The following is a 14,028-nucleotide window of genomic DNA, read 5'->3' on the forward strand; positions in this document are numbered from 1 at the left end:
TAGCGGAATTGTGCCCACCACTGCTTATAGATATTATCGCAATAAGAAGGGTTGCCGTTTTTTTAATGTAGAAATTTTAAGCAGTCGTAACTTGACCTTAATCGACTATTTTATCCATTTCCAGTTTATATTTGCGATAAATTTGTTTGTTTTACTGTTGATTTGAAAAAAATAAAAAAAAACAGTGTTATATCGTTGCAAAAACAGCGACTCTATAATCGGACTTGAAATTTGTGAGAATTTTCATGCGCCTGGCAGCTTTGACAATCCAGCGCTGCCATCACTAAATTCGCAAGTTGCAGAAAAATTTCATTAGCATTCCCAACGAGTAAGACTTTGAAATCTTACACGCGATTTCTGGAGTTTTTCCTTTTAGCTTGGATGCCTGTTATCTGTGATAGACTTCTCTATTTGCGCTAGTAATAGTGATAATTTTTACTAATACATGTTATTTGCTGGTTGTAAATAAATAACACGCAGGAGAAAAACGCAAAGCCGATTTTCAGTTTTATTTCACTTGTTTTTTTTTTCATAAAATACAGCGTTTTTCTGAGAACAGGTGTTGGATGTTGCAAAAATTAGCTTATCGGCGAGGGACGTGCAAAAAAATAAAATATAATATTAGAAGAGACATCCCATTATTCCAATGATTTTCACTGAAAAGAGACACGGATGCCAGTGAAGATCATTTTCAACTTGAGAGAATAAATATGTTGTTTTTGTTATTTTCGTAGTAATTTTTTTAACACCTTCGTTATCCAAGTTAGTAATGCTTACAAGTTAAATTGTGGATAGTTGGAGTATTATCCTTGCCAAAATTAAAATAATTCTAACTTTGAGAAACATAACAAACGGATGAAATTCTCACATTCAAATCGCTCTATAAGGTTTCTCATATGGGACAATTATGTTTCATTCGGAAGCCGCCACAATCCTTCAAGAATTTCATTGAAAATAAGAATAAACGTCATTGCTTTATTCTATTTACTTAATGTTTTTGCGTCTTCTTGGAAGAAGGTTAAACTAATGAAGCAAATGTTTATAACTTGTACTTTTTTTGCGGTGCGGTCGCTCATAATGCTTAAAAAAATTGTGGCTGGGAACCTTATTTCCAGCCTCCATGTAATTTGTAAAAAAAAATGGTTCAGAAAACTCCGAGCTAACGGATTATAGCATTTGAAACTAAGTTGTGATCGAATGTGGACATTTTAAAGAAACAATTTTCTCCAGACTTACCTTACAGCAAAACTTAATGCTATTATAGCAATGATATAAAACTGCATGTCGTTTGCTAGATACCAAGACCAAATCATACACATTTCACTAAATGGGTACCAATTGTTGATATATAGTATGTTTCGCCACCAATAGTTATGACATGTTATATGATCAATGATTCCGGGGGTAAAAACCGAACGCCCATATGTCCATCTGAAATGCAACGTTCATTAATATTTGGGTATTTCCAATCTTCTGGTGCATTACTTCAATGCGAGCTCGTTAAGAATAATAACAAACAGGTAAGCAGGTGTCAATCGTAGAAACCGGTACAATATTGAAAGAAATATTCTTGAAATTGTTTGTATTAACTTTCGATAGCGAATATATGGTCTTTCATCATTTTTATCATTTATTTTTTTGGTTGTTCTGAAGAATAACACTACAACCAGAACTCCACTAATAAAGAAAAATGTGTCGACTGAAAATGTTGCGTTTCCAACCACTTGATATGTGAAGGATCTCTCTGTGATTTTTCTTCCGTACTAAAAAGATAGAAGTTTAACAAAAACAAAATTGAGTACATAGTATATGAATATAAAATAATTACATGTATACTCTATGCTATGAAGATAAAAAAGGTATACTCACTCTATTCTCGCCTACCGCAAAAAGTTGTAAATAAGTATGCACCATTATTGTCCAAAGAAGCGAATAAACGCGCAGGCCGTGTACGCATGTTATAGAATCCTGAAAAAGCCAACTTATTTAAAAAAAGATGCATGCGTTCCTATTTTCAAAATAATATTGATTGAACAAGGTTTGAATGCCCAGACAGAAAGCATTATTGTGCGGTCTTATCTACTCCTTAAAAATTTATTCTGGCTTCCATGGTAGTAATCCGGAAAACAGGTAGCGGCCGTTCAACGAATATAAATAATAAGAAATAGCTCTCCGTTCTATACACAAAATATTCAAGAACAAGGAAACAGTAAGTAAGCCAGAAAGTTCCGTTGTTCGAACTTAAACATCAGCAAAACTTTAAAGAAGAAGAGAATAGTGTGTGGAAAGAAAACCAAATTCCCAGCGTACACTAACGATCAGATCCAAACCGTGAGATCCCAATGCTGCAGGAAGACTCGGAAATACGGCAGAGTGTCTTTCCTTCTGGATGATGAAAGCTACTCTCCTCTATCGAAATCTGAAATGCCCGGAAACGACCGAATTTTAAGTTAACCCTTCATATGAAACAAATCAGTTTGAACAAAACTTCTCTGTTGTTCTTTTTTTGACCCATTTTTTTCATTCTCATTTTAAGTGGACAACCGTTATTAACATGAATAATGTATGCCACGGCACTTTTAACCTCTACATACCTCGTTAGCACGGTCCACAGACAAAATTGTTTTTGAGTTTGGTCCAACAGCAAAACACAGAAGTATTTTTGATACAATACCTAAAAGTATATTAATTTATTAAATCTATCATTATTTGCAAAGACTATCAATTATTACGTCCAACAAAAGTAGACTGTTTACATACATTAATAACTAACTTACAAGGTATATGTTATTTACACTAGTGAAGAGAAAATAATTGAAATTCAACCTAAGTGATTGAAAATAAGTTAACTTAATTTGTATAGAGATAATTACAATAATTATCTCAATTTAAATTATGCGTTAAATTGAAATATTGTTTTAATGTAGTTCTCGACGTAAAATAGCCAATGGCCAACATAATTGTTTCGTTGATGTAACGCAAACAATGTATGAGCTCGTAAATCTCTAGAAGGGACATACAAATTCACCTTTACCCCAAGTTCACTCTGATTAGCATGAAAAATATCGATTCAATACGTATGACAAATTCTGAACAACTGAACATTTTGCATAAATATAGAATCAAGTGACCAGCCATACCGTATTTCGCAGGACAGTCCCTCGTTGTAGTTAAATGTTCTGCTTCAAAATACATCCCGCGTTCACCTAAAGTATTCAGCACGCGTTTGAAATGTCTCACATTTTAACAAAATTTCAATCCTGGGAAAAGAAATTACAAGATTTGCAGCCCTGGCGGTTGTAGAACTAACCATTGTAATTGAAGGTTAAAAAGTCAACCAATAAAGGACGTAATCGTAGGTTCAAATCTTGACAGAATCAGGTCGTTTGTCCTATACATTTCACACGTTTACTCTCAGGTTCCCCATAAATCCTTCCTCTATCATATTTTGTGCAATATCCAAACGAATTTCATTTTCACTTTTTGATATTGTGCCTGTCGTAGTTTTTGTATAGGCACCAAGTGTTTCACATTGCAATGTATCAGTAAGAAAATAATCTTATTTCCACAAAAGCCAAGAGCTCAAATAATTCGAATCCACCACGATAAACGTTAAACTAATATTACAAATGCATAATTATTATATTTTTGCCTTTCTCCTAACTGGCAAAACTAACTCAGTTCGATGAGCATTTACTGTGTGTGTGTGTGTGTGTGTGTGTGTGTGTGTGTGTGTGTGTGTGTGTGTGTCTGTGTGTGTGTCTGTGTGTGTTTGTGTGTGTGTGTGTGTGTCTGTGTGTGTGTGTACCTGTGTGTGTCTGTGTCTGTGTCTGTGTGTGTGTGTATGTGTGTGTGTGTATGTGCAACTTTTCAATCTCACTCGATTTTCTAAGAGATGGCTGAACCAATTTTCATAACATTACTCTCAAATGAAAGGTCTAGTTGCCCCATAAAACCCTATTAAATTTCGGATTTTTAGTTTGTATCTTTTTCATCGAAATGTGAAAATCACGAGAGTTAATTATCTCAGAAACTACACAACCGATTTTAACAAAATTGGTTTTAAATGAACGGGCTACCGAAAAAACCCTTAACTTCCAAATAGATAAAGATTGGACATGTGATTCAAAAGTTATGGAAATAAACGTATTCTGGAGACTGTTAAATCTCACTCATGTTTCTCAGAGATGGCTGGACCGATTTTCATATAATTAGTGTCGTATGGAAGGTTTAGTTGCCCCATAAGACCCTATTGATTTTTTTTTGCAGTAGGACTCTTACTTTACCTGTTATGCTAAAAAACCTAAATTAATCCACCTTGCGGTCAGACCCAGTCTTTCTCATGCAAACTTATTATTTGTAAAAATAGATTTACACGAACGCATAAATTCAATAAATTGATGTTGTAATTGAAGTATAGAATATGAAATTTGACGTAATGTTAGAAATAACTCTTAATTCCGAACAATTTAATTACAAGCTATACCGGGAACGGCCAAATAGTACAAAACCACATTTAAATTATGTAGAGGCCACATATATCGATCAAAGCAGGTATAGTTTCAAATAGTCTTTGAATTTCTGTTCTTTTCAAAACTTTTGAACCACATATCAAATTGTTATGAAGTTTGTTATTTGTAAGTTTGAGAGATGATTCGTTCATATGACATATTTATATGTTCGTGTAATAGTTGAGATAATAGACTTTCGTTGTTTCAACAATTTAATACATAACGGTTGCTTAAGTTCGATTATAATCAAATGAAAAGGGAACGTATAGGGCAGCAAAACTTTGAAACCACCCCTTAACCCTTAACTAGCCCGTTCATCTGATATCAACAGTTTCTGAGTTTCTAAGATAATGAAATTTTGTGATTTTTGTGGTTCAAAAGTTATGGAAAGGAACGTGTTCTGGAGACTAGTTAACCCTTTCCCGCTCATGGTGACTCTAGAGCACCAAGAATTATAATCATCATATCTTGACATAAAATAGTTTGTTGTGCTTACGATTGTTCCATAAACTTTTGTATGCTGCTTCAGAGCATCACTGGGCATTTTCTTCAAAATACTACAGTTGATAATAATTTTAGTTAGTCTACAAAGTGTTTAGCTTGAATTTTCTCGCGAAGCTATAAATTTTAATGATAAACCTTGTGTGCGGGAGAGGGTTAATCTCACTCATGTTTCTCAGAGATGGCTGGACCGATTTTCATATAACCAGTGTCATATGGAAAGTCTTGTTGCCCCATAAGGCCCTATGGATTTTTTTTTGCAATCGGATTTATACTTTGCTTGTTATGTTTAAAACCTAAATTAATTCACCTAGCGGTGAGACCCAGCCTTTCTCATTCGAACTTATTTTTTGTTACAATGGATTTACACCAACACTTAGAATATACACTTTGATAATTTCTGCTGGATTTGTTATTTATTCTTAACAACAAATTTTGGGAAGCCAACAGCACAATTATTCCAAACTTTCAAAATACCTGTTTTTGTGCGACGTTTTTTTTATGCGTTTATTTTATTTGTGCGACTTTTTTGTGAGAATTTTTTTTAGTACGGTATATGACAAAAAACCACATCCGACAAGATTTTCCGATCCCTGGAATGAATTTCAACGCATTACATTAGTGTTGTGTCAAAAAATTACTATTTGAGTCAGTTTTACGAAGGAAAACTCACAACAAACTGCTAGCCTATGAAGGATAGCGGTTGGAAAAAATATTGTGTTTAAAAAAGTTACGTTAATTAATCAGATGTTTTAAAATTGTTCTCATAGGTATTCTGAATCAGGATCATCAACTTACGAGTTATTTTCAACTCAAAATTTTTTATGCGGTCCCTATCCACCGCATAAAAAAAGTTTTTTCCAATAATGTAGTGGAAACATTGTTTTGTGAAGTTTCAGAAGATTTTTTTTATGCGATTTATTTTGTGCGGTCCCTCGCACAACAACAGATTTGACTGTATAACATTCACACACATATGAACATACATTAACACATATACATGCAAATAACATTAAATTCTTTCTAATATATGAGGCGACATCCATAAATTACGTAACGCAAAAAACCCGATTTTCGGACCCCCACCCCCCCATATGTAACGAAACGTAACGCCAACACCTACCCCCCATAAAAATTACGTAACGCTGCAGAAGGATTTCCCTGATAAAAATGCTCATTTTTGGAGAGTCTCTCCAGAGATTCGTCGTTACGTAACGCTGAACTCACCTCCCCCCCTCCCCTGTGTAACAAATCGTAACGCTCAAGGATCCCCCCCTCCCCCCTATGAGCGTTACGTAATTTATGGATGACGCCTGATGCGATTTTGTTTTTGATCGTGGTATAATCTATTTGTACTCATATACTGCGTATAAGAATATAGATCGTTTATGTCAACTTTAGTCAGTAGATTTCAAATAATTTGAATGATCTTATCAGTGACAATGAAATTCTTCAACGCAGGTGATATTACTGATCGTTGCTGAGGGGCATCCAATGAATGGGCAAATACCAATCAATATGGGTTCTTGAAACCTGGATTATACTCAGTGGCCAGAATCCGACCTCAAATTCCATTTTTAATCCAGATGACCACTTCTGGTTGCCTGATAATCAAAAAATCATAAAATCCATTATAAAATTGCCGAACTGCCTGATATGGGTATTTCGATGGTGAAGATGGCGACAGTTTCCGATCAACAGCCTAAAGTGACAAATATCACCCAATACGATTTGGGGAAGTGGTATGATACCCTGAGGCCAGAAATCATCTTCAGACGCCATTTTAAATTACTAGACAGTAGTTTCCGGTTTCTGGAAACCAGTCTAAAAGAGACAAACATTGCCCAATGTGAGTTACCCGGGATGATGCTCAGAGGCCAGGAATCAACTCCATACTTCATTTTGAAAAACGAATTTGCGACTTCCGGTTTCTGGAAAACATCCTTCAGTTGCCAAATATAATCCAACAAATGTATATTCACTCTTTGGATTTTAGAACATTGATGTTGTATTTGAAGAAATAATTGGAACATAGTATTTGAAATTTGACGTAATATTTGTACTACATAAATAGTTTCGCTATCATTAGGACTCCTTATTTCGAACTTTGATCAAAGCAGCTAGTTTTAAACAGTCTTTGGGTTTTGATTCATTGTAAGTTTGAGGAACAACCTGTTCGTTTGACACCTGTTTTGTTTAAATGAATCGTGTAATCTTTGATAGAATAAACTTTCAATATTTCTTCACAATTTAATTTATTTATTTAATTTAAAAGTCCGATTACACTGGTCAACACAAGTGTGGCCCCGAAGGTCAAACTGAGAAAAAATGAAAAATAATAGCTTTTGAACCATTTTTGTGATTTTTTTTCTTTCTAGGGCAGCTTTTTTTTCGATTTTGTCAACCAGTGTATAATCAAATGGAATAGGTACGAATAAAGCAGCTAAACCTGTAATTTGAAACTAAGATTGTTGAAATCAGTCATGCCATCTTTGGCAAAACGAGTAAATTTAAAAAAGTTTCCTGAACACGTTTCTTTCCATAACCTTCGAACTACATGTTCAATCATCATAAAATTCGTTATTTAGGGGTTTTGAAGACAGTCCGTTGATTTGATACCTATTTTGTTCAAATCAGTTGTGTAGTTTCTGAAATAATGGAGTTTCATAACTTTTACATTTTGATACATAACAGACAAAGTTATAGTCCGATTATAGTAAAATTCAATAGGGTCTTATCATGCAACTAGACCTTTCTATTGCAACTTATTTTGTGAAAATCGGTACATATATCTCTAAGAAAAGTGGGTGAGTTCAAGCAGTTTTAGAAACATGTTTCTTGTCATAGCCTTATTTCCCATTATTATACATAACGGGCAAAGTTAAAGTCCAATAACAATAAAATTCAATAGGGTCTTATGGGGAACAAGACCTTCCATATGACACTAATTTTGTGAAAATCGGTCCAGCCATCTCTAAGAAAAGTGAGTGAGTTTAAACAGTCTTTGAGTCGTTTCTTTGCATAACTTTTGAACTACATGTCCAATCATTATAAAATTATTTTACAAATGGTTCAAAAAACAAGCCCGTTCTTTTGATTCCAATTTTGTTCAAATCGGTTATGTAGTTTCTGAGATAATGAAGTTTTGTGATTTTCACATTTTGATACATAACCTCGAAACTAAAAATCCGATTACAATAAAATTCGATAGGGTCTTATGGGACAACTAGACTTCTCATTTGCAATTAATTCCATGGAAATCGGTCCAGCCATCTCTGAGAAAATTGAGTGAGATTGGGAGAGCGTTACATACATACACACACACATACAGAAAAAGATCAGCTCGTTGAACTAAGTCGATTGATATACGAGATTCGACCCTTTGGAGCACTTTTATACCTTTGGTTTTTTCAGTGATTGCAATACCTTTCTAGAAGAAAGGCAAAAATCCAGCTTTGAAAAGAAACATTCCGAAGACTACTTGAGCTCACTCACTTTTCTCAGAGAGGGCTGAACCGATTTCCACAAAATTAGTGTCAAATGAAAGGTCTAGCTGCCTCATAACACCCTTTTAAATTTTACTGTAATCGGACTGTAACGGGTTAGTTAAGGTTAGTTAACTGATGAATTATTATGTTTATGATTGAACAAATGAAGACGTGGTTCAAAATTTGTGCAAAGAAAGTCACATTTGAAATGGTGTATATTTTTCTGAAAATTGAAGTGTTCGTGTAAATCTATTTAAACAAATGATAAGGTTGAATAAGAATGGCTGGGTCTGACCGCTAAGTGGATTAATTTAGGTTTTTTATGATAATGCTATCAGTTTACTCAAAAAATTTTTTTTTGAATTTTTCTTCAATAGAACTTTAAAAATTCCGTCCTATCTTGTTAAGCACGAATATTTATTAAGATCTCATGTAAAGCTATGACACAAGTTTTGAGAAAAATACACAATTTTATGAATTTTACTGTGCTACAGCGATAGAAAACTGTAGTTGTGACTACCCCTAAACTTTGAAGTATGGTCAAAATACCGTTTATTGGATCTCAGCTCATGCAATTTTGACGTAAAACTACGTCTCTCAGAAAGTTCGACTACATGCCGTATTTTGACAACATACAAATATTTTGGGATGCTGGCATTTAAAATATATGGGCCGTCAAATTTTCAGTGTGGAAACAGCTTTCAACTGTGTTATCAGAAAAATGCCACAACCTTTGTAATTTTTTTATTCGGAAAAGGTATATCTACCGTTTACTTTTTCTCTGCTCTTTTCATAACCAAAACTCATAAGTATTAAACTCATGGAAAGGAGTGTGCGGAAATATATCATTGCATACAAAAAATAATCTCACTTTTTGACAGCACAAGGAGATTTGTTTGCAAGGTTCCAACACTTATTTCGATTTATCGTTTAGTTAGTTCGTATTGTTGAAAGAAAAAACAAACACGTTTATGCGAATTTCTCATCACCGGACAATAATAAGCGCTCTGCTGAAAACATCCGATCCGAAAATTTTACAAGCTTCCATTTCTTTTTTCTTGTCTTTTGAGACGGCCTCGTGCAATGAGCTATATTGCGAACTCCAGCAACTGTTTCTCTTGTGTTTACACCATACAAAAGCGAAATATCAAGTTTTTCCAAGTGAGCAAAGATGACTAGAACAAGATACCTGACTCTTACAGAATTCATCGGACATGATTGTCGCTGCGCGTGAGCAAAAGTCGAACTAATTTATACACTGTTAATTTGATGTAGACTTGACGTCAAAATCAACTGACGACAAGGCCAAGACATGACTGCTGAAAGGTGAAATATTTTTTTTAAAGTATCCGTGTGGACGACTATACATCTTAAAAATGATAATAATGTGTACGAATGTTTAGTTCTCAAACATGAAACATTCCAGGAGAATCAAGTATCGGCGCATCAATTAAGCGTACTATCAGAACTTCCTGATAACCACTATCAGCACACTCTACAGCCAAGTTTTCCACTCTTGCCGAGGTTAATAAAGTTAATAATTAACGATAAAGCTTCTACAAATATTTCCACCAAAAACCAAACGTGAAATTCTTAGGTTCCCGAAAAAAAATAACATTAACAAAACATTTAAAAAACCTTAAAAATTGCTGTAACTGTACATAGTTATACCGTAATTTAACTATGTTTTTCATTGTAGATACATCAATTTTACATTAAATATCATTGTCCAGAACAATAATTTTTACAATGAAAAAGGGGGGTCGTTATGTATCTTAACAGCATTTTTTCAGGCATTTTTCCCATACATTTAGAAGTCACTGACAATGTTTTTCATGGTAAAATTATTGTCGGTGGTAGATTCAACAACAAAAAACGTTGTTAAAACATAGTAATGACAACAATCGTTTACAAGCTTACAGTAAAAATACCATGTTTTTTATGGTTCATAAAAACACGGTATTTTTACTGTATGCTTGTAAACGATTGTTGTCATTACCATGTTTTAACAACGTTTCAATCAGATTTTATTTATCTCTGAAACAGCAGAAATAACAGCATGATTTTTGTCTGCATGACCAATGAAAAGCGATTACAGTGTTCAGTCAGAATGGACCAAGTGTTTATTTTCAAGGAGACTGCCTTCGGTCAGCTATTGATAAAAGCGATCGAACGGAAGAATTTTCAAGCGTTTTTCCGGATTTCTTTGTATCAGAGAACTCTTTCACTCACCCCCCTTCGGAATCTGTAAAGTTTCACGCACTGTCGTGGTTTTGAATGTGTTTTTGGACCGTTTATTGCTGTCACTAACATGACCTGATATCATGCCTTATTGTGTGCAGACAAAGTGAACCTAGTGTTAAGCAGAAAAAAGATGAAATTATCGGAATTTAGAGCACCGGTTTGAAGTCAACATAAATGAATTTCAACACTATCAGGCAACTTATCAGAATACTTCTTTACCCGTTTACCCGTCAAAAAAGTATACTTTACCAGTAAATGAGGAAAATGTACATGGTCCACTCTGATTGAACACGTAAATGACAAAAGTTAGTCATTTCATTCTGTGCCGAACACGCATCAGCATCGGTTGTGTTTCGAATTCGCTCCGATAAAATTCAAAACGTGTGCACAAGTGCTGGCATTCTTTGACCGGGCCCGGTGTCTTTTGTTTAGATTGCTGCTTCGCATTCAAGGTCAAGTGCCTTTGTGTAACTTTGTCGCTTTGTAGCTGCCTGCTGTCGAACGATTTGGTGGTGAGTGCAGTGTACTCCTGTGGACGTTTATCCAACACGAAGGAGAAAAGGAAAGGAAGGTACGTGCTTCTTGTCTGTTCCATCGGCGCGCTAGTATTAGCGCGATGGATGTAGATCCCCCACCTCCCGCACCTCCATCCTCGAATCCCACCGACCCTGTCCCTCCTGCCCCTCCTTCTACTGTTAATTCTTCAGCTCCCTCACGTGTCAGGTTGTATCCAGACGGATCGACGCTTCCAGTGGCAGTTTACCTCAGGCCTAAAGCAGGGCCGAAATCGAAATCATTGAATATATTACAGATTTCGAAAGACCTGACGTCACACTATAAAGCTGTGACTGAAATTTCTAAAATCAGGCCGAACAAGCTCCGTGTCGTGGTCAATGACCTTAAAGAGGCCAACGATATAGCTTGCTCCGAGCTCTTTACACGGGAATACCGTGTCTATGTACCCGCTAGAGATGTGGAGATCGACGGTGTCGTGACCGATTCGAGTCTTTCCGTGGAGTGTATATTGAAAAGTGCTAAAGGGTGCTTCAAGAATAGCACATGTCCCGATGTGAAGGTGCTCGACTGCAAGCAATTGCGGTCGGTATCGCTCGTCGGTGACAAAAAAGTTTACACTCCGTCAGACTCGTTTCGAGTTACGTTCGCCGGGTCTGCACTACCAAGCCACATCTCGATCCACCGGGTTCGTCTCCCTGTGAGGCTCTACGTAACCCGCGTCATGAACTGCCTGAATTGCAAGCAGTTAGGCCATACAGCCGCCTACTGCTGCAATAAGGCACGTTGTGGCAAGTGTGGGGAGTCTCATGCGGAAGATTCTTGCAGTGTTAACGCTGAAAAGTGTATTCACTGCGGGGAAAATCTGCATGAGCTCTCGACATGTGCGGTGTACATGCAGCGCAGGGATAAAATAAAACGGTCTCTCAAAGAGCGTTCAAAGCGTTCCTACGCTGACATGCTGAAGAAGACCGTTACCACTTCTCCCGTTACTTCGAACCCCTTCGATCTGTTGTCCTCTGATGAAACCGATTCTGACGATTCACCAGCGGGAATATCTTACGCCAATCCTGGGGAGTCTAGAAAGAGGAAAAATATTTCCTCTCCTAAACTTCCCCGAAAAGGTCTAAAGATTTCCCAAAGTGAAATGAATGGTACAAACAAACCTAAAAATGCAGCGGAAAAACCGAAGCAAACTCCTCCTGGGCTTGCAAATTTAAAGTCCCAGAAGGAGTTTCCAGCACTTCCTGGAACATCTAAAACCCCAGTTGTTCCTTTTGTACATCCAGTTGAAAAATCAAATGCTGGACTGGTGAAATTTTCTGACATTGCGTACTGGATTTTTGAAACTTTCAATGTACCCGATCCAATAAAAGTTTTTCTTACAGCATTCCTCCCAACAGTTAGAACATTTTTGAAGCAGTTGACTGCTCAATGGCCCCTCCTTGCAGCGATCGTATCCTTCGATGCCTAATTCATCTGCTAATCTGAAGGATTCTATCTCTGTCTTACAGGGGAATTGTAGAAGTATTTTACCAAAAATTGATTCGTTTAAAGTTTTGATAAATAAAAACAAATGCGATGCATTTTCCCTTTGTGAAACTTGGCTTACTTCAAATATTGATCTCAACTTCCATGATTTTAATATTATTCGCCTTGATCGAGACACCCCATATGGAGGAGTACTTCTAGGGATTAAAAAGTGCTATTCTTTCTATCGTATTAACCTCCCCTCGATTCCAGGCATCGAAGTTGTCGCATGTCAAATGACAATACAAGGTAAAGAGCTTTGTTTTGCCTCAATATATATTCCTCCCAGAGCACAAATTGGGCAACGGCTGCTCTTTGATTTAATAGAACTTCTTCCCTCGCCACGTTTGATTTTGGGAGACTTCAACTCTCATGGTGTGGCTTGGGGTTCCCCTCACAATGATAACCGCTCCTCTTTAATCTATAACCTTTGCGATGACTTCGACATGACTATTTTAAACAACGGTGAAATGACACGTATCCCGAAACCTCCAGCGCGCCCAAGCGCTTTGGATCTATCCTTATGTTCAACGTCGCTACGGTTGGATTGCACATGGAAGGTAATCCTCGATCCTCACGGTAGCGACCATTTGCCTGTTCTTATTTCAATTACTAACGGGTCAACTCGCATGCGACCAATTGACATTCCGTATGACCTCACACGGAATGTCGATTGGAAGTTATACGAGGAAATGATTTCCAAAGCGGTCGAGTCGATTCAACATCATCCACCACTTGAAGAATACAACCTCCTCGCGGGCTTGATTCTCGACGCCGCGTTGCAAGCCCAAACGAAGAAATATCCCGGCGTAACGATCAAAGAACGGCCTCCCACTCCGTGGTGGGACCAAGAGTGCTCCGATGTCTACACGCAAAGATCCGACGCGTTTTTGGCCTTCCAGAAGGGAGGTATACCTGGCGACTATATACGGTATTCGGAGCTTGATACCAAGCTTAAAAGCTTGGCTAAAGCAAAGAAACGCGGATATTGGCGTCGGTTCGTAAATGAGACGTCGAGGGAGACATCGATGAGCACTCTTTGGAACACAGCCCGACGAATGCGAAATCGTATAACGGTCAACGAAAGCGAGGAGTCTTCAAGTCGGTGGATATTTGATTTTGCCAGGAAAGTATGTCCGGACTCTGTTCCTGCGCAAAACGTTGTTCGCGATGCGTCTCCGGGCCACGACGCGATAGAATCACCTTTTACGATGGCAGAATTTTCAGTTGCCCTCCTGTCC

At 36.9% G+C, this 14,028-nt stretch overlaps 1 protein-coding gene across 2 annotated transcripts in view; it reads right to left on the reverse strand.

Annotated features, from left to right (window-relative positions):
* The window catches only part of LOC129732222 (O-acyltransferase like protein), an 82,655-nt gene that overhangs the window by 34,423 nt on the left and 34,204 nt on the right, over positions 1-14,028 (reverse strand). For both annotated transcript variants that reach the window (XM_055692873.1, XM_055692872.1), the window contains exons 6-9: positions 2,595-2,674; positions 1,870-1,968; positions 1,486-1,763; positions 1,237-1,431 (exon numbers count right to left, since the gene is read on the reverse strand). In XM_055692873.1, coding sequence (XP_055548848.1) covers positions 1,237-1,431; positions 1,486-1,763; positions 1,870-1,968; positions 2,595-2,674 — 652 coding nt within the window. The remainder of the gene's footprint in view (positions 1-1,236; positions 1,432-1,485; positions 1,764-1,869; positions 1,969-2,594; positions 2,675-14,028) is intronic.

The sequence above is a fragment of the Wyeomyia smithii genome, chromosome 3 (genome assembly GCF_029784165.1).
Source record: "Wyeomyia smithii strain HCP4-BCI-WySm-NY-G18 chromosome 3, ASM2978416v1, whole genome shotgun sequence".
In the NCBI taxonomy this organism is placed as follows: Eukaryota; Metazoa; Arthropoda; class Insecta; order Diptera; family Culicidae; genus Wyeomyia; species Wyeomyia smithii.